At 39.5% G+C, this 22,052-nt stretch overlaps 1 protein-coding gene across 8 annotated transcripts in view; it reads left to right on the top strand.

Moving 5' to 3' along the window:
- FGGY (FGGY carbohydrate kinase domain containing) overlaps positions 1 to 22,052 on the top strand; it is a 416,066-nt gene that overhangs the window by 284,333 nt on the left and 109,681 nt on the right. For 7 of the 8 annotated variants that reach the window (XM_082418647.1, XM_082418641.1, XM_082418642.1 and 4 more), the window contains 2 exons: positions 10,126 to 10,187; positions 21,472 to 21,619. The exons of the other annotated variant lie outside the window; for it this stretch is intronic. In XM_082418647.1, the coding sequence (XP_082274773.1) occupies positions 10,126 to 10,187; positions 21,472 to 21,619 (210 nt within the window). The remainder of the gene's footprint in view (positions 1 to 10,125; positions 10,188 to 21,471; positions 21,620 to 22,052) is intronic. 8 annotated transcript variants of the gene reach the window in all.

Below are 22,052 nucleotides of genomic sequence, written 5' to 3'. Positions count from 1 at the left end.
ATGCCTCCGTGTTCTCTCCTCCTGCCCAGGCTTTCACTGTATTTTTTGTACACCCACCTGGATTCCTGCACAGCTTCCTAATTACCTTACTCTTCTTATAAGGACACCAATTCCATCAGATTAGGGCCCCACCCTTATGATCTCATTTAACCTTAATTACCTCCATAATGTCTCCATCTCCAAATGCAGTTGTATTGGGGGTTGGGCTTCAACATCTGAATTTTGAAAGGATACAATTCAGTCCATAACAGTCATACATATTTCAAAAAAGTTCTGAGAAACAAAGCATAATCCTTTGTGTTTACCTACATATTTACCATTTCCATTGTTTTTTATTTCTTTATGAAAATTTAAGCTTCCACCTGGTATTTCCCTTCAGCTTGAAGAACTTCCTTTAGCATTTCTTTTGTTGTTGCAGGCCTACTGGCAAACAAACAAACAAACAAACAAAAACACACCTTCTTAGTTTTCTTTTTTCTTCCTTCAGCACTTAAAGATGTCAATGTATTGTATTCTGGCACCATTGTTTCTTATGAGAAGTCAAACATCATTTATTTTGTTCTTCCCCAATGTACAGTGTATTCTTTTTCTCTGGCTACTTTTAAGATTTTCTCTTAATCTTAGTTTTTATTATGGTGTGCCCAGATATGGTGTTTTGGGAATTTATCCTTCCTCCCCCAGGTTTGCTATACTTCTTGAATTTGTAAATTCCTGTCTTTCACCAAGTTTGGGAAATCTTTAGCATGTATATATTTAAATGTCTTTTCTGCCCTATTTGCTCTTACTCCTCCTACTGTGACTCCAATTACACAGTTTTAAGACCTTTGTTCCATATTGTTCCATAGCCCCTGAGGGCTTCTGGGTTTTTTTATTCCCCCCAATATTTCTCTGTCTTTCTCTCTCTGTCTCTCTCCCTCTCTCTCTCAATTAGACACTCTCTATTGGTCTTTTTTCAAGTTCATTGACTCTTCTGTCTGCAATCTCCAACCAGCTCATGGACCCATACATTTCAGATATTATATTTATCAATACGAGAATTTCTACTTTTTAATCGTTTCCATTTCTTTGCCGTTTCCTATCTGTTTGTTAGTTATGAGAGTGTTATCCTTTACATCCTTAAGCATTGTTAAATTACTGGCTTTAAAATTCTTGTCTTCTAATTTTAACATCTGTGTTATCTCTGGGTTATTGTTCATTAAATGGCCGTTCTCTTAAGTAAGAATTACATTTTCCTGTTTCTTCATATGTCTAGTAATTTTGACTCATATCTTGAACATTGTTAATTGATGTATTGTAGAGACAGTGGATTATTCTTATTTCTCTGAGGAGTATTTTTTTTAAGCAGGTAATTTAATGACAACTCAAACTCCAAGTTTTGTCTCTCCTTTGTTGAGTTCTTTAAGCCTTAGTTGGGCTACTTATTATGTAATTCAGAGATCATCCAGAGATTAAGGTAACCTTTATGCATAGTGTTGAGCTCCCTTTCTATGTCTCTCTCCTTTCTGAGATCTCCTTACCTTTTATTTTCTAGTTGCTATGGTGGCCTTGAACTCTGACCTCTCATTTCTTAGCTATGAAGACTGCATATTTCTATCTATCTGAGTATTAGCTGTCCTGCATGGCACTGATTAGGGCCTGCTCTCAGGCAAAAATCTGTAAAATCAAGAAACACATATAAAACTGTTTTTTCCTTCAATGTGTCTATTCCTTCTCAGTTTCTATCTGGCTTTGGTCACTTTCCAGTATCTTCAGAGAATTGTTTGATATATTTTGATCAGCATTTATAATTGTTACCTGGGAAAGAATTCATATGATAAGAACTATTTAGCCATTTTAAGGAGTGGAACTGGGCAGAGGGGTGGTGGTGGTGGGATGAATTGGGAGATTGGGATTGACATGTATACAGTATACACTAATATGTATAAAATAGATAACTAATAAGAACGTGCTGTATAAAAATAATAATAATAAAATAAAATTTAAAAAAAAAGGAAAAATATTTCAGATGTGGAAAAAACAATATACTGGCTTCAGAATTTTTAAAAAGGCAAAATTAAAATGAATAAACATTTAATCAAAAGTCTCCAAAAAAAAAAAAAGAAGAAGAAGTGGAACTCCTGACTGATTTCTTTTAAAGCAAATAAGATTACGTTTCTTCCCTGATTAAAACCCTTCTGTTGGCAATCTGTATGTCTTCTTTAGAAAAATGTCTATCTAGGTCTTCTGCCCATTTTTGGATTGGGTTGTTTGTTTTTTTGATATTGAGTTGTATGAGCTGTTTGCATATTTTGGAGACTAATCCCTTATTGGTCACAACGTTTGCAAATATTTTCTCCCATTCTGTAGGTTGTCTTTTCGTTTTGTTGATGGTTTCCTTTGCTATGCAAAGGCTTTTAAGTTTGATTAGGTCCCATTTGTTTATTTTTGCTTTTATTTCTTTTGCCTTGAGAGACTGATCTAAGAAAATGTATTGCTACGATTTATGTCAAAGAATGCCTATGTCCTCTTCTAGGATTTTTATGGTGTCACGTTTTAAATTTAGGTCTTTAAACCATTTTGACTTTATTTTTGTATATGGTGTGAGGGAGTGTTCCAATTTCATTGCAGTCAGAATAGCTATCATCAAAAAGTCTACAAATAATAAATGCTGTAGAGGGTGTGGAGAAAAGGGAACCCTCATATGCTGTTGGTGGGAGTGTATTTAAATTGGTGCAGCCATTATGGAAAATAGTATTGAAGTTCCTTAAAAAAAAAAATAGCGCTAAAAATAGTGCTACCATATGATCTAGCAATCCCACTCCTGGGTATATATCCAGAAAAAAGAAAACTCTAATTCAAAAAGATACATGCACCCCAATGTTCATAGCAGCACTATTTACAATAGCCAAGACATGGAAACCACCCAAATGCCCATCAACAGATGATTGGCTTAAGAAGATGTGGTATATATATATATATATATATATATATATATATATATATATATACACACACACACACACACACACACACACACACAATGGAATATTACTCAGCCATAAAAAAGAATGAAATATTGCCATTTGCAGCAACATGGATGGACCCAGAAAATATTATACTTAGTGAAGTAAATCAAACAGAGAAAAACAAATACTATATCACTTATATGTAGAATCTAAAAAATAATACAAATGAATATATATACAAAATATAAACAGACTCACAGACATAGAAAACAAAGTTATGGCTACCAAAGTTATGGAGGGAGGGACAAATTAGGAGTATGGCATTAACAGATACAAACTACTATAACCTAAAATAGATAAGCAACAAGGATTTACTGTATAACACAGGAACTATATTCAATCCTTGTAATAACCTATAATGGAATATAATCAGAAAAAAAAAAACTGAATCACTATGCTGTAAACCTGAAACTAACAAAATACTGTAAATCAACTGTACTTCAATTTTTAAAAAATCTTTCTGTATCCTCTCATTGTACTTAGAATAAAATCTAAAGCCTTTGCCATGGCCTGCTTGATTTTCTCCACTTTCTACCTCTCTATCCTCATTTTATACAACTTTCCTACTTATTTACTCCAGTCTAGTCTCACTGGACTCCTGTCAATTCCTAGGACATATGAAGCTCTTTGCTACTACAGAATCTTTGCATTTGTCTTTCTCTTTACTTGGAAATTGTTGGTTCTTTTTTTTTTTTTCATGTCTTAGCTTAAATTTCACCCTCAGGTCTTTCCTGAACCCTCTACCTAAAATCAGTGTTCATATTACAGTAACTTATCCATTTCCTTCAAAGAACTAATCACTATCTTTAATTATTATATGTGTTTGTTGACTCTATACGTCAATAGAATATAATCTCTGTGTGGACAGAAAGTACACCTGCCTTAATTGCTACTGAATCCCCTGTGCTTACTGACTATGACCAGAGCAGAGTAGGTGTTCAATTAACATTCATTAAATCTATAAAGCCTTATCAGACTAGACTATATTTGAATATTGGGATACCCATTTTCCCTTCATAAGGCAGAGCTTTGTGAAAACGACGACTTCTATTTGTCTTTGTATCCTGAATTATTAGAATGATGCCTAGCACAAAGTAGACATATATCACGTTAGTTTCATGAATAAGTGAACTAACAAACTGTAAAAATGAACAAAGCTACCAATTTTGATGGTGAATGAAATTGACTAAACTATCCCTGCATTAAATCAGAATTGATCGACTTGTAAGAGAAATTGTCCTATGTAAAGCTTATATTAAAGTTGTAAAAAAAAAAAAAGAACACAAAACACATAGTTTATATTTTCCTCTCAGGAATGTTTGTTGTTCCTAGGAACTGTTCAGTATTGAAACTCGCAGTCCTTTCCAGCAGTATAAAAAAAATTGTCTGGATTGGGCTTTCTTCTTTCATTAGATTTTCATGAGAATTTGAAAGCTGGGAAAAATCAGGCAAAATGTTTTTGCTTTGAGATAAGAAGATTAGGTAAGCAAAGAGTTGAAATAGCTTAGATGAGTAAGTGACATTACAGGTAAATACAAATGGAAAAAAAGCAGTTGTCACAAGTGATGAACATTGCTCTGAGCCTAATGATTGTTTTACCTGTAAAGAAGGGAAAAGACAACCTCAAGACTAATAGATAGTTTTGGTGGCGCAGTGATTAAGAATCCACCTGCCAATGCAGGGGGCACCGGTCTGAGCCCTGGTCCAGGAAGACCCCACATGTCCCAGAGCAACTAATCCCGTGTGCCACAACTACTGAGCCTGTGCTCTAGAGCCCACGAGCCACAACTACTGAGCCCACGAACCACAACTACTGAGCCCGTGTGTCTAGAGCCCGTGCTCCACAACAAGAGAAGCCACCGCAATGAGAAGCCCGTGCACCGCAACGAAGAATAGCCCCACCCCGACTCGCTGCAACTGGAGAAAGCCCGCGCGCAGCAACAAAGACCCAACGCAGCCAAAAATAAATAAATAAATAAAATTTTAAAAAAAGAGCAGATTGCTCCATCTCCTATTAAAAAAAAAAAAAAGAAAAGACGAATAGATAAAACTGATTTTAATAGAGAAAAACCCATCATGCAATAAGATAGCTTTGTCTTAGCAAAATGATCATGGAACCTAAAATTCTTAAATTTTAAATTTGCCTTTGTGATGTGTTTTTCTTGCCTGTAAACTCTTTTTTTTTTTTTTTTTTATTGTATTGCCTCATTTAATTTTCATTTTATTTTTTATTCCTATCATTTTAAGAGTCAAGTTTTATTTTCTAGTGTATTATTTCTATTCTTTTTTTTTTTAACATCTTTATTGAAGTATAATTGCCTTACAATGGTGTGTTAGCTTCTGCTTTATAACAAAGTGAATCAGTTATACATATACAATATGTTCCCATTTCTCTTCCCTCTTGTAAACTCTTTGCCAACGGTTTTGCTATCTCATGCGGTGCAGTTCTCTGTGTAATTTTACAAACTCTTTCCTATTTGTCGTATTAACTTATTCAGTGTTTTAGAGAGAGAATTAGAAATGGTCTTGTCCAAGGTCATGCCCTGAGCCAGAGTTGAGCTCAGGTCTCAGGAGTCCTTGTCTGCGTTCTCTCTGCCATATCAAGGGTCAAAAACGCAAATGCTTAAAGGAGTCAGATAGCATAAATGAATAAACAGACCAGGCAAAGAGGTATTTTTTTACTTCTACAGAGAAGTTTCTTTTCAGCTCTCAGTACTCTCGGGCTGAATTCCATGTTCCCTCCTTTGACAGATAGATTGGCATAGAGAAATAGATTGCTACTACAAGTAAAACATTAGTGCCATCATGATGATAAATTAAGTGGTGGTGCCTCTCACAAACTGGAGGGTGCAGGCCTGGCTGAAGGGATCAGTCACCACTCAGCTCCAGCTGACCCTTGCCATGGGGGAATATGGTGACCCAGTGTTTTACGTTCACCAGTTCTTCAAGAGAAACCAAAATCTGGACTTAAAGTGAAATCTCCCAATTTTAAAATATTGGCTCATTTTTAAAAACATTATATATCCCAAATAAAATACATCTGTGGGCCAGATGCCACCTCATACTACCCATGTATGATCTCTGTGTTATACTGTATTGCATTTCTATTTTTCCCATGTTCCAAATGCAGGTGCCACCTTAATAAGGAAATGCCAAAAAAAACCCACAATTCAAAAGTTGTGTATTGTAAGATGGTCTTTTCCTCTTGATCCTGACCCAAAAGCCATCCTGAAGAAGATCTGACTCCACCCAGCTTAAGCTTCCTACCTATCCAAATAGCTTGTAGCCTTTTCTGCCTACTCCTACAGCTGCCAGCTCTCAGAGCTGAAATCTGAGAAGATGGGGGAAACAAGAAAAGAGTCATAGAGTCAGGATAGTTCTGTCTATATATTTCTAAGGCAGCCACTTGGCAAATATAGTTATTGTGGTCACACTTGTTATTTCATTGGGAAACAAATAACCACTTAATGGGATGCTGTGATCTTCTATACTGTGCTAAATGCATTAGAGAACAGAAGTAGAAAGATCAACCCTTGGAACAGGCGCTCCAGACTTTTAAAATGAGTACTCAGTTATTTGACAAACTGGCTCCTTCTTTGTTAATCAGGGTGGGCCTTTGCCATCAGATGCTGTGGGAAAAAAAAAAAAAAACTGCAGCTGACCTTTTAAGATCTTGTTCTTCCAACCATTTTTACTCTTTTGGTGGTACTTCCTTCTCTTTAATAATAGGTGTTATGATCTAAAAGCCACCTATATATCACTCACTACAACCTTCCCTGCAAAGCAAATTTTACTGTCCACATTTTACAGTTGTAAGAGAAGAGGCTCTGAGAGGTCAGGTAACTTAGGTAGCAGAGAATATAAGTATAGACCATGAGTTTTGAACCTAATTCTGTTTCCAAAGCCCATGTTTTCAACTACTGTCTTAAAATGTGGATTTTATTATTATTCAGGTATGATGAGACCAGCAGATCAGGAGATGATTGCCACTGAAAGGATAGTTTGTTACTCACAGTTCTCAAGAAGAGGGGCCCGGCTAAACCACGCAGGGCCAAATGGGAAGCACTAAGGTTGTCCCTAGTTGTCTGGTACCTGGCTCTGGGGTGATCAGAGCAGGGAAATAGAGGAGGTGGTGAGGAGGTGTGCTCTGTATTAGTCAGTTTGCATATGAAAGGCATGCTCACAGGCCAGTGGAGTCCTTTACTATCTCTAGGAATTGGCTAGCCCTGGAAAGGGCAGTCTGTCCAGGGTCAACAGGGCCCCAGATCCCAAAGCATCACAAATACAGAAAAATAAAAAGACATGATTAAAACGACCACATTTCCTTTTCTTAGACCCAAAAGTTCAAAGTCATCCTTTCACTCTGATTTTCTTATACTCTGTAACTATTCAGTCACTAAGTTTTGTTTTATTTTCTTCAAAATGTGTCTCATTCATTCTTTCGAGATGCCAGGCATTGTAGGCACTGAAGAATGGGAAATAATGAGGCTTTTGATTTAAAAGAGCTCAGAGCGTAAGATAAGAGATAGACATATAAACTAATAGTTATAGAAGAACTTGATAAATGCTGCAATGGAGCAAGGGCAGGGGATATTCGTGCCTCGTATTCCCAGTGTCAGCCTCTGAGCCCTGTCTGTGTTTCCTACCCTCTGTGCCTAGTCCTCTCCCCACTGTACATACCCTACTGCGTTAATTTTCCTTAACTTGTCATTATTTTGCTCCACAAATCGAAATAATTTCCTGTGGCCTACAATTCAGTAAAACAGTAGTCACTTATCTGACTTTTAAGAACCACTGTCTGTCCATACCCTCCTCATGCATCCATATTTTCACCACTTCATTTATTCTCTAATTTAACATACAGTTACCCTCTGACCATTGTGTGCCCCACACAAACAGACACAAATATAAAGCGTGGTAAGTGCTCCCAAGAAGTACATGGTATTCTGTGGGCATGTGGTCCATTATGGTTTGTACATCCCACATTTATCCAATAAATACTTATTGAGCATCTATAATATGCCAGTCTCAGGGCTAGACCAGTCTTCTTACTGTCTATACCCAGATTCGTCTTTCCATCTTCATATCTCTACTCATCACAGCCTCCTTTCTGGTATCCCTTGCCTCTAGCCCTTTACTCCTCCAAACTGCCTGTTCTTGGCAATTATTATATATACAACTATATAATAATTGCCAAATGTTATATATACAACTATACAGTAATTGCCAAATTACTGACTTCTTGCTTTATGCTATTATGTATTGTATGTATTTCTTATTTTCCACTCTATCCCAGAGCCTAGTCCCGGTACCTGGTGCATTAGGCATTCGGTAAATACCAAATAACTGCATTCATGCATGTGGGACACATGCTAGCTTCTGTGCTTCCTCCGGGAAGCTCATTTAAATCTCCCTTCTCTGACCTCCTAAAGCACTTCCCATAGAAACTAGCATCAAATCAAGTAATGGCTTTAATTATCCATTATTGATGCCAGTGGCTTCATTGTGATGCTCCGACTGGATTGCAAACTCTTTAAGGTCCAAACTGTGCCTCATTGCAGTAACCCAAAACTGAACCTTCGGCAAGTAAATATTCAAAACCTGAATGATTTTCTTTCCATTGAAATCACCAGTCGCTTTGGTATTTGAAACATTTCTGCAGCACTACACAAATGGAATTTGACAACTTATACCTGGAAGTTGCATAGACAATGTGACGTGGTAGTTAAGACCAAGGACTTCAGGTACAGAGAGACCTCAGTTTGAGAACTAGACCTGTCACTTACTCCCCTATGACCTTAGGCAAGTTACTTAATCTCTTCTAGTCCTGGTTTTCTCATCTCCATGGTGGCTAATAGTATCTTCTTCACGGGAGGGTTATAAGGAATAAATGAGATAATATATGTAAAATGCATGGCTTAATATTGGTATATGGTAAATGAGTCAGTAAATTTTAGGTGATATCATTTATTCTGTTGTTGGCATTATGGTAGGCACACTCTATGTCGCAGAAATCCTGTTTTAAAAGGAGACTAGGACGGGGTTAGGGGGAGAGGAGGTCGCTGAAGCTCAGAGCAGTTAGGTGACTTGCACAAAGTCACATAGCTAGTTGGTATCAGAGCCAGAACCCAGACCCAGCCTCGGTGTCTCCAGAACAAAATCTCGTCCTCTTTACACAGACCTGACGCTCAGGAAGCATGCTCGGGGAAACTCTCTCCATGAGGCCACAATAACCGGTCTGTTCGTAGTTTGAATGAAAATAAATAGGTCAGAATGGTTGTTTTGGAGATTCATGTAAACATTGAGCCGATACACAGATTAGGTTCAGGAACTCAAGCCCATTGTTGGGTGTGTTTTAGCAAGCAGAGTCACAGCATGGGGAAACACATCCCTTCCTGATGCACAGTGCATATTATTTTGTTTAGAGCCACCAAGTGGATTAAGGAATAAATCCTAGACGTGGAATTTCAAATGACACGATGGTTGTCTGCAGAGCTCAGACATTTCTGTCCTTGGAGAGCTCTGTCCCAGTTTCCCATGCGATAACTCCTCAGTCAGGGGAGATTCTCTTGACAGCTCTGGGGCAACTCTTTTTTGTGTTTTTTTAAACTGGGACTCCCTCCTCATAGACTCTTTCACTAAGCTTCTCCATTAGTAAGACGCAGAGAATAATTCAGGGTCTGACATTGCCCTGGGGTAACAGCGTGGGGTAACGGGGGGGGGGGGGGGATGATGTAATCCAGAGGTCAGTGCTTTTAACACCCAGGCCGGCCCCCCTCCACCCCATTTACCCTGAATTACACCTCCTTCTCATGCCTCTGTCAAACCTCATTCTTGGACCTGATACTACCTGCTGCTACCAGTTCAGCCTTGGGAGTTTCTTTTCCTGCTGTTCTTCTCTTTAAACTTCTTTGTTTTATAAATCCAAGAGGCCAGCAGTTGGTTAAACAAAGCTAGATTTCTGAAAGAGCTGAGACACTCTTGCTGAGTTAGCATTTTAACATTCTTGGATCCTCTGTAGACAAAGAATTGAAAGAAACAGACATTTTAATATATCTTCTTCTGGCTTTAACATAGACTGGAGAAGCTATAAAATTGACCCATCTCTCTTGTTTTTCAGATAGATCACATGGTGCAGGGCCATGCTGCCTTCCCTGAACTACAAGCCAAGGCCACAGCCAGGTAACAGCTCTCTCTGTTCTCTACAGCTTTCCATGCCCGACCACATTGGGGGCACTGACTTTAGGCAGCTGCATGATTTTCAGATCCTGTGAGCAATGAAAATGCCTGGCAGTACTTGGTTATAAGACAGTCATCTGGATGATACAGGACATACATGTATTAATTTTCAAAACAATCTAAGAGAGTTCACAAAAAAACTAGAGATCCTCCAAGAATATGCCAGTAATCATGGTTGAGAAGCTCTGACATAGAAGAAAGAGCATGGATTTTTTGAGTCAAAGTTTCTTGGATTCAACTCCAGTTTTTCTCCTTAATAACTGTGTGACCTTGGGCAAGTTATTCAACTTCTTTAAGCCTGTCTTTTCATCTGTGAAACAGGATAGTAACTGATAGGACTGATTTCTAGAATATATTGTTAAGTGAAGAGAGCAGAGTATATTATTTATTTATTTATTTATTATTTTTTTGGTTGTGTTGGGTCTTTGTTGCTGCACGCGGGCTTTCTCTAGTTGTGGTGGGTGGGGGCTACTCTTCATTGTGGTGCGTGGGCTTCTCACCGTGGTGGCTTCTCTTGTTGCAGAGCACGAGCCCTAGGTGCGTGGGCTTCAGTAGTTGTGGCACACGGACTTAGTTGCTCCTCGGCATGTGGGTTCTTCCCTCACCAGGGTTCGAATCCATGTCCCCTGCGTTGGCAGGTGGATTCTTAACCACTGTGCCACCAGGGAAGTCCATAAAGGAGTGTTTATAATATACCCCTTTTTATGTAAAAAGAAGGTGATATAAGAAAATATATGTGTATCTACTCATTTATGCAAAAGAAATATAGGGAAGTTAAACAAGAAAGTAATGAGGTTGTTACCTATAGGAGGTGGGGTAGGAATGGGATGGAAATAATGGGGAAATGGGAACAGGGTATAGGAGGGAGCAGCACTTCTTTGAGTATACCTGTTTATATAACTCATACTCTTAGAATCATGACGATGCTTCATGTCCCCCTGAAAATAAATAAAAGAGAGATAGATAGATAGATGGATGGATGTGTATGGTGGGGGTGAAATACAAACAGTGAAAAAAAATGAACCTATAGTATTAATAATAAATAACATGATCACACTAACGGGGGTTTGGGAAAGAAAAGAATTAACCTAAGTAATTTCTACAAAATTATTAGCCAATATGCTTCAAAGATTAGGAAACTTAAGGAATTACTAGAGAATTGTCCCAGATTTGAGGAGACTAAGATGCTACTACATCTAGAAACAATGTATGATCATGGGTTAGATCTTGGCCAGAAAAAAGCACATTAGTGGGGAAAACTGTCAACATTCAAATATGTATGGAGATTAGTAATAATACTGTATTTATGTTAATTTCTTAGATGGTGAGTATAGGGGAAGTCTGCATACTATTTTTGCAATTTTTCTGTAAATCTAAAATTATTTTGAAATAAGTTTGAAGAATAATTATTGAATGAATTTCATGATAATAATGCTTAGTGGTTGGGCTTTTTAACAAAAGTAAGGTATTTTATAATATTTTCAGAGAAACCCCATTCATGTAGCTAGTACCTGGCAAAAGGGAGATAGTCGAAGGTGGAGGTTACTATCCTAGATCCTGGAGCCAAATTGCCTGTCTCAGCTGCACCCTTTAGTAGCTTGTTACCCTGGGCAATGTACTTAACCTCATTGTGCCTTAGTACTTCACTGTACAGGAAAATAATAATAGTAAACACCTCATAAGGTTGTTGAGAAAATTAAATGAATTCAAATAGTGTCTGGGATATAGCAACATTTGCTGAGCTATAATAAGTATTCAGTAAGTGGTAGTGGTAGTGATAAAAGCTGTTGTAGTTACTCGTATTAGACATTTCCATTCCACCAAGGGACGTCTGTTCTTATGGGGAGGCACACCTGCACAGAGCAGAATGAAGTGCATACTGACTAGAATATAAACACTGTGTCATCAGGGTGTAGAGAAGGATTGATCCCACCAAGGAGTTTGAGAAAAGTTTCATAAGCTTTCCCTTCTAGGAGTCTCTAGTTACAATGTCATTACCATCTACAGGGATCATACCACTTAGCCAATAACTAGCACTTTAGTTGGCTTAGAGACCACATAACCTAGAAGAGGGATGCCTAACCTCAGATCACCAGGGAACCCCTTAATTGTGTGCAGAGTTTTGTTGATTATATACTTAACGCGTACATTTCTGGGAAGAGGGGCCATAGCTTTTATCAAATTCTTGAGGGGATCCAGCATTTTAAAACCTCTAGCCCAAAGGAAAGAGCACAGATGTAGAGTTTAGAGATCTGGATTCAAATCTCAGCTCCCACATACATAGTTGTTTGAACCTTAGTTTCCTTATCAGAATATGGGATAGTAGACATGAGAGAACCAGCCATGGATAGCTCTGAGAATTTATTTTGAGTTTACGGAAGCAATGTATTTGGAAAGGCTTTGTAAACTGTACGATGACAATGACAACAACCACTACTACTACTTCTACTACTATTACTAATGATTATAAAAGAGGCGGACATTTTGGAGGGGATTGTTCTAGGGTTAAGCAGCAGATGTCAGTCATCCATCACCTGCCTACCTTCTCATGGAGTAGCAAGAACACTGGACTGAGGTCTTGGCTTCTGGTACCAATTCTGCCATCAATGTCTTGGTGACTCAGTTTCCTCACCTATAAAATTACAATAATCCTACCCTGCTTAATTCATTTTCCAGGTGTTATGAGGATGAAAGTAGACCATGGAAATGCCAGTCTCTGAAGATCTTAAACCTCAACGCAAATCTAAGGGATAGGTTAGACTTTGCAATGAAATACTCAAAATGTCCAGAACTTTCTTCTGTAGCTGAACCTCATGTGAGTAGTTTTGATTGAAAATAGGAAGAAAGGGAGGATTTATGGATTAGCATGTAAACCCAGAGAAACAGCAGCATAGGGTGGTCCAGAAGCAATAATTTATAGAATTCAATCTTAGAGTCAGACTGGATTTACATCCCACGCCTCTTCACATGCCAGCTGACTTCATCCCGCTTTCCAACTACCTCTCTGTATTTTTCCCTCTCTTTAGAGCTAAGTTGCTCCAAAGCTAAGTTGCTCCAAAGCATTGCCTTGTACTCTTGGTCAGTTTCCTCACTCCTCCCTTGCCCACTCCAGTTTGATTCTGTCACCATCGCCCCTGAAACGTTTAATGTTCAGGTCCTCAGCGACCACAGGATGTCTTCCAGTCCCCTTCCTTGAGCTCTCAGCTCCATGTGGCACCAATGATCACTCCTTCTCCTTCCAACACTCTCTTTTCTTGGCTTTCCAGAATGTCACCCTCACCCAGTTTTACTTCTGTATCTCTGACTATTTGTTAATCTCCTTTTCAGGCCTATGATCCTTTTCTCTATCACTAACAACAAAGTTCATCACAGCTACATTCTTGGACCTCTTCTCTCTTTGTGGTCTTTCCCGTGATCCTATCTACATTCTTGGCTTCATTTCCTTCTATATTTTGATGACTCTCAAAATTTTATCTCCAGTTCATATACTTAGTGGGCATTCAATATTGGTTCTCTTCCCTTCCTATTTCTTTTTATTGTCTTGCAAAGGAAAATGTGTCTCTATCTTATCAGGTCTATAAATAGACTATATCAAGACTAGCACTCACTATGCTTCAGATCTTAGAAATAGGAATAGTTGTTATTAAGTGAAGTTAGTTATTTGGAAGGGACAACAAATCCCTTGGAATCAAAAACTGTATGCCTCTTGTGGTACGACTTAGTGCTGTCTGCAAACAGCAATGCAGGTCACCCCTATCTCAGAGCTTAGCATCAGCAAATCCTATTTGAAACCATAGAAACAAGTGTTGATAAACAGATTGAGTATTTTATACTCTTGATTTACTGTAATCCTTCTAGGCTTCATCCTGAAGAGAAGCGTTCTGTGAGCTTATGAATTAAGTAAACAATAACTAGATGTACCCATGCATGTAAATGGCAACTGGAGTCTCTTTCTATGTAGAGCCAAATATCCAGAGATGTTACTGCGTAGCCAGAGATCGCCTTCCATTGATTATAACTTCAGCTCTTTTCCTCTAAACTGCCCATTATTGTCTTACTTTTCTTAAAGAATCTTTACCAGTGGTTCAGAATGAGGTTATGGTGATGGCACGGTTCGGTGGGAAGATGTTGGCATAATCCACAAGTGCTGGATTCAAGGTTGACAGCAGAGCCAAGGTTAAAATCCAGGTCCTCTGACTGTCTGATGAGTGTCTTATGAGCACTTATGGTATAACAGTGAACAAAGAAAAAAAAATCCCTGTTTTCATGGAAATTGTGCTCACGCACATACACACACATATACCTATATGTGAGTGTGTGTATGTTTATGTTTGTATGTATGGAGAGAGAGAGAGAGAGAGAGAGAGAGCGCACATACTCCAGGAATTGGTAAGCATTCTAAAGAAAAATAGAGCTGAGTAAGGAGACATAGAATGACGAGAGGTGTTGGAGTGACAGATGGGAACTATTTCAGGTGAAGAAGCCATCCTTGATGAGGTGGCACTCAAACAGGACTCTGAACTGAATAAAGAGAGAGATCAAGCCATGGTTATATGGAGGAGATCCCTTTAGCCCAAAGGAACAGCAAGTCCCAAGGCCGGGAAGCAGCAGCCAGCTTGGCAAGCTCAGTGGACATTGTAAAGGGCACTGTGACTGAACCAAAGTGGGAGGGAATGGGGGACAGATGAGAGCTAAAATTTAGCCAAGGGTCAAACCATGCAGGTCACTGTAGAAAGCTCTAAGACCACTGCACTTTATTCAAGATTTTTGTTTTTGAGCAGACGGAAGACACAGTCAGATTTACCTTTTAAAAGGATTACTTTGGCTGCTCTGTGGAGAATAAACCAGACCATTGGTGGGGATGGAGGGTCAGTGGAAGACATGACTCCTGACCTCAGCAAGTTTATGGTCTACTGGAGGAGGAGGACTGGAGACAGAGAAGCCCAGCCTGTTCTGAGCTCCTTTTACAGCCGTCACTGCAAGCAGTGGTCATTTCTCATTGTGATTCTGTTAATTTCCGGTCTCTCAGGGGTGCAAGGTTCTGCTAATTCCCATCCTCTCTCTCAATCTGTCTTTCTTTTATCCCACTTTCCCTGGAATGTTTTGTTATTCCTTTGAGAACAATCAACTTTTCTTGATATGATTTATTCTTCAAACCTCTTTTGCTTCTGTGATTTCTATAATCCCACTGAGGATAACTTTAAAAATGTACTGGTCCCCCATATGCCAAATCTCAGGGTATATCTAAATCTTCCCATTAAAATCTGTATAAATCTCCCCCCCCCAGAGCAAGAAAAGGAGAAAGAAAGACCAAGAACATTTTTTAAGAATTTTCAGTGTGCCTGGCACTGTGCTTAGTGATAGTTTTATATATATATATAATCTAATTTAATTCTAGTTGAGGAAATGAGTATTATAGGGACTCCACTTCTAAACATTGTTTTCACTGTGCATTCTACTCTTGTGTTCTCAGATTGTTCCCTTGGCCTTTATGGCTTCTTCAACCTTGGTCCCTCAGTCTGACAACTGGGGCCATCAGTCTATCCACAAGTACTGACTTAGGCTCCCCTGAGCTAGGGCAATCATAGAACCAGGGTGATGATATTAACACCTTTCATCCCCTAGGGTGTGCCAGGATAAACGGTAAATTCTTGATGTCTCTTGAATGAGAAATGTTTTTCTAAATAGACGTAAGCTGGATATTACAATGCCTTTCTTTGGCTTCCGTTCTACAGGCAAGGATAAGAAAGTGTTCAGGGCACTGGGGTCCTCTCAAGAAGACTGAGGGCTGTGCTGGCTTAGGAAATCAGTTCTTCATTTTCTGCCTCTCAGCAGATTCACTGTAGCCCAGCATAGTGCCTGGCACATGGGTGGAAGTGCAGGGTGGGGTGTCACAAGATGCTTATTCCTTTTCTCTGCCCCCTTCTGTGGGATATACCAGCACGCCTGGAAGGTTGTGTCCATATGACTCCAGAGATCTACTCTTTTAGCAGCTGTACTACAGTGAGAGGGAGAGGTAAAAATAACCTCTAATAGTCCATGCGGGGTCAATATTCATACATTCTACACTTCAGTAACCGTGTTGAGCACCTGGTGGGATACATAAGATGTGACTCTTTCCCAAAAGGAATTCAGATTCCAGCAATGGATACAGATAAAATTAAGAGGCAATTATCATACAGTGGAGGAAGGGCCATTCATTCATTTGATGGCTACTCTTGGGTGGTTCTGTGTGCCAAGTTCTCTGCTAGATTCTGAATGTATACTGGTGATGGTCTGCCTTCATGAAGCTTAAAGTCCAGAGGAGGCCATAGGCAGTTAACAAGTAAATGAACCCATAAATAAGTCTATGGCGACCAAACATGATATGAAAGAAACTAACAGAGTAGGATGATAGAATATCAGGGAAACCCCGTTTAGATGAGGTGGTCAGGGAGGCCCTAGCTGATGGAAGCACAGTTAAGATCTGAAGGATATAAATGAGCTAACCATGTGGAGAGCAGAAGGGAAGAACACCGAAGGTTACCAAAGGGGAAAGGTTACTAAAGGGGAAAGGGGGGTCGGAGGGATAAATAACGAGTTTGGGATTAGCAGATACAAACTACTGGATATAAATAGATAAACAATAAGGTCCTACTCTGTGTGTGTATATATATATATATATATCTGAATCACTTTGCTGTATATCGGGAACTAACACAACATTGTAAATCAACTATACTTCAATTAAAAATAAAAAGATGAGTCTAGAACAGTGGGATTAGCAGATACAAACTACTGGATATAAATAGATAAACAATAAGGTCCTACTCTGTGTGTGTGTGTGTATATATATATATATATATATATATATATATATATATATATATATATATCTGAATCACTTTGCTGTATATCGGGAACTAACACAACATTGTAAATCAACTATACTTCAATTAAAAATGAAAAGGTGAGTCTAGAACAGTGATTGCCATAGGCAGGTAAAGAAGATAAGGAAGAGAATTCTAGGCAAGAGGGAGAAGAATAGGCAAACATTCAGAGGTTAAGACCTGCATATTTTGAAAAATTAGAAGTAGTTTAGTGTCACGAGAGCATGATGTGTACAGGGGTGAAGAGGGATGAAGAGTGGAAGGCATGTCTGTAACATGGTACAATGTAGGGAGAGCTAGATAATGAAGAACATTATGCCAAACAAGGAAGTTTATGCTTTATCTTGAGGACAATGGGGAGGAATCACTGAAGGTTTTAGATAGGTATGGAGTCATCAGAGTTGCATTTTAGACGAACCACCCAGGAAGGAGTGCAGAAAACCTAGTTGGAGGGACACAATTTCAAGACAGGAGATAAGTTAGAGGGCCAGTCCTCTAATCCAGACATTTGAAGAGGGCCTGCGTAAAGTAGTAGCAGTTATGAGGGGGAAAAGCATGCTGGTTAGAGGAATATTTAAAATAATAAACTGGCAGAACCTGGTCCAAAATTAAATTTGGAAACTGAGGGAAGGAGAGGAATCAAAAATGATACCCACTCTGACTCTGCCCCCAAAATGGTTGCTTGAGCAACCACTTAAATGAGATTGCCTTTGGTCAAACCAAGGAGTGTAGAAAAAAGAGTGAGTATATCAGAAAAGATGATGTGTGTCATTTTAGACATTTTTTAATCGAGGTCCGTTTGGGCATCCAGGAGGAAGCATTTGATGGGTGCTTGGATATTTGACATGGAACTCATCATAGAGAAATGAGCAGGAGATAAGGGCATATATTTGGAAGTCTTCAGCACTAGCTAGTTAACTGGAGCCCTGAAAGGAAGATGGGATCATCCAAGGGTATAGAAAGAATGAGAAGAGGGCCAAGGACAGGTCTCTGGGAGTCTTCATATACTTAAGGGACAAAGAGAGGAAGAGAACCAGCTGGAAAACCAAAAGGGTATTGTCGCCTGGAAACAAGGGGATGAAAACAAATTAGTAAGAAGTGATCAAGTGGTACAAAATGCAAAAGACAGTTCAAGTAAAATAAGGCAAATAATGGTCTATTGGAGACAGCAACAAAGCGGGGATTTCTCCTCATGGTGGAGCCAGTCTCAGTAGAATGGGGCGGGCAGAATACCTATTGCAGTGGGTCAAGGAGGAACTGGAGATAGTGTGGAAGCTTCTTTTCCAAGACTTTCTCTTACTCCTAGAAAAGGCACAAATTCTTCTGTTAGACCATGCGTTCTGATTTGGGGTTTGAAAGTAGGGTCACCATACTTTTGGGCATCCTGTGAATCCAAAGAATTAAATGGTTTATGGAGAAGGAAAGTAGAGATTCCAGGGGTGTAGTCTGCATTGAAGATTGTGAGCCATAAAGTCTGAAAAAATCTTCCCTGACTCTAGAAGTGAATTTCCTGTGATGGAAAACAAGAGGGAACTATTTATTGATCAGCTATCATTTTATAGTACTCAGGACTCCATATTTAATCTTCATAACAGCCTATAAGGTAAAAGTATTAGCCCTGATAGCAAAAAAGTAAACTAGGCTTGGAGAGGTTTAGTGTACCTGGTCAGCCACCTGGTATACAGTGAAGTCGCTTTGTGATTCTTGAAACTGTATTTTCTTCTTCATACACAACAGGACTAGGAAAGCAAGGATTTATTTCTCTCTCTAAGAGAGGATAAATGAGTCTGGAGTTCATGAAAAAGAGGGAGACCTATCACTAGGAACAGTTAATATGTGATTCCCGAGCTGGAAGAGGGCAGACCGCCATTTGAGAAAGAATTGATAAAACATACAAACTGAAACAAAGTCAAAACCAAAAAAGGCACCATGCAAGGTTAAAATTATGTGAATAATGATGTGCATTTGTTATTTTAATGTTTTCCAAGTGCATTTCATTTTGAATGATATACTCAGATAGCGCACATGGTAAGGGATAATTGAAAAAATGTGCAGGAGAATGGCTGCATTCAAAGAATAAACATACAGCTGCGAGGAGGTTAGGAGTCAAAGGGGTAAGCATATGCCCCATCCCCCAGGGATCTCATTAGTGCACGAGTGACCGTATATGTAGAGGCTAAATGAATCTCACTGTTTGCAAAGACCCACAGTAAATGAGACAATGACAAATCAATAGTAATTAGGCCGATAGGTTCTTATTGACCCAGATGTCTGAAACCAAATGCCCTGCTCTGAGATTCCTTGAGAGACAAAAGATTTATAGACATGTGCTTCTTTTTTTTTTTAAATCCCCTTACTCTAAGTGCAATGATGCTCTTCTCAAGTTCAGTGTTGCTAGAATTAGTGCAGACTCTTGACTTCTGGCTGGAAAGGATGTTTTTGTGGCCATCGCTGGCCGTGTGATTGTGTTGGACCAGGAGCAGAGAGAGCTGGGAGATAGAAAACCAGGGTGTGATCGTATTCTCCCCAGATATGTGGTTCTGGCCCTACCTTCCATGGAGATCTCAGAGGATCCTTTCCTAATGCTGTCACAGAATCATTCTAAAACAGAGTTTGAATGTAGGGCTTTGACAAATAATTCCTGGCTGGGGATACAGAAAACACATGGCTTCAGAATCACAGAGAGGGTTTAACTTTGGACTCGGTCACATGTCTGCACTCCTTACTCATCCCCTCTGTAAAGGGGTGTGAGCGGTACTCGGCTCAGTGGGCTATGTTTGAAGGCCAGAGGAACAAGGAGCCGCAGTTGATGTTACTCTGGTTGGTGAGCCTTTTCCCAACAAGATCTTCATCTTCTAATACAATGTAGGGCCAAAGATTTTTACAGACAGGAATGAGGAGTCAGGGCAAGAAGCAAGGAGAGTGCCTGGTAGGTAGGACTGCCCTTGCCTCCGCCCAGCACACTTCTCACACTCACACACACGTGCACACACACATTCTCACACTTACACACATACACGCACTTACATAGAACAGTTTTGTTTTTCTATATTTTCTATCTTGGAGTTCCACATAAAGTTTTATTTAATAGGTGTTTGAAAACCACTACTCGTTTGTTTCTTTCTTTACACTTAGTTTAGAAAACTTTTAGGAATTTCATGGGATCCAGAGGGACACTCACAGTGTCACAAAACTAGAACTAGAAATCGCTGAGCTGCACTCCTAAAACATTTTAAATGTAAATAATAAATATTATCTTATGTATCTTAGATATCAACCTCCCTTGGTCATTGATCTCCTATACTTTTTTCCTACTATTATTCAAGCCATGTTTAAGGCTGTGGTTCCAAGGGGACCAGTGGGAAGTGGCATGGGATGCCAACCCACTTTCTTCTAGAATTGTCAGTTCAAGAGAAGGAGGCACCTTTAAAGAGGGGAAGGGTGACGAACTTCTGTGTCATACAGTGAGATTTCACCCAGTGAGGTATTTTATACCCATTATATGTATGGGAAAACTGAAGTTCAGAGAGGTTAAGTCACCGGCCCATGTTACCCAGCTAGGACAGTTAGAACCATCATCTGAATGCAGGACTGCCTTGACTCCCAAGCCCATCATTTCTGTCTCCCTCTCAGGTACATAGACTGAGAGAATGAGAAAGGTCATCTGACTCTCTCATTCTACATGTGAAGAAACGAAGGCTTAAAAAGAGAAAGAACTAGTGCAATGTCGTTTGGTAGGTTTGGGCTGGAAATCAAGCCTCCTAACTCCTGATCCTAACTGCATTCACTCCATCATATCACTGCCCTTAGCAAACTCCTATCCTGAGTCCGGGAACCATCTCCATTCACCAACATATTATTATTATAATTAGGAATACTGATTTTTAAAAAGCCTTTACATATGTCCAGTAGTGTACATTTTGCAAAATCCTGTGTCTTCATCTACATAGTCTCCTTTGATCTTCACAAAACCCTGTGAGGTCAGTTGGGCAGGGATTATGATGGTTGTTTTTACAGATGCAAAGAGAGTGGTTCAGAAAGTTTGAATAACTTTCTCACAGTAGTGGTTACACACCTACAATGGAGTAAAGCGATTCTTGGATCTGGTCTTCTGAGTCCAAACCTTTCCACCTTCCACCAGGACAGGCCTCCTATCCTTGATGAGAGTACAGCATGATTTGAGAGTGTGGTTTTTTGATTTCTATGGGTTGGGGGTGGTTTTTTTTGCTGAAGCTTTTTGGACCCTGCTTACTTTCTGGATCTGATATGGGAGTACAAATGATTTCTTTCTACAAAGCAATTTGCTCCCTGACCCTACCCACCCCCCCTTTTAAAAACAAAATCCACTTCTCTTCCAGATGCCAGAGTATATATGCATATTTGAACAGTCACCTGGATCTGATTACGAAGGCTCAGCCCGTGGGTTTCCTCACTGTTGATTTACATGTTTGGCCAGATTTCCATGGCAACCGGTCTCCCTTAGCAGATCTGACACTAAAGGGCATGGTAAGTAACAGTCAGTCCTTGCACGAAGGTGAAGGCGGGCCAAAGGGCTACAGAGTTTGAAAGAAACAAAGTGAGGAGAAGGCAAAAGAGGAAAAATAAACAAAGCCGGCCAACAGCCCACTGGTTTCTTGCAGATGCATTGCTGTTGTGAAGGTTCTTGCCGCTCCTCAGGATGATCTGCTGGAAGTTCTCATTGTTTCTGAGCCACCCTTGCGAGCGTTCAAAGCAGGATTTCTTACTTGTAGCTACTGCTGCCTCTTTGTCCCACGGAGCGGCTGGAAGTCGCGAGCCCCTGCCTATGTAATCTTTGTATTTACATCAGTTTGAAGAGTCATGTTCTCCATCTCCATCTCCAGGCTGCCGGGTGAATAAGTGGTAAATGTTACCACCTATGGTCTAGCTTACTGCAGCCACCCATCTGCCTAGGCCCTGA

This window comes from Balaenoptera physalus (assembly GCF_965194825.1).
Source record: "Balaenoptera physalus genome assembly, chromosome: 1".
In the NCBI taxonomy this organism is placed as follows: Eukaryota; Metazoa; Chordata; class Mammalia; order Artiodactyla; family Balaenopteridae; genus Balaenoptera; species Balaenoptera physalus.
The sequence above is the reverse complement of the archived record's forward strand: the minus strand, read 5'-3'. Positions and strand labels throughout refer to the sequence as shown.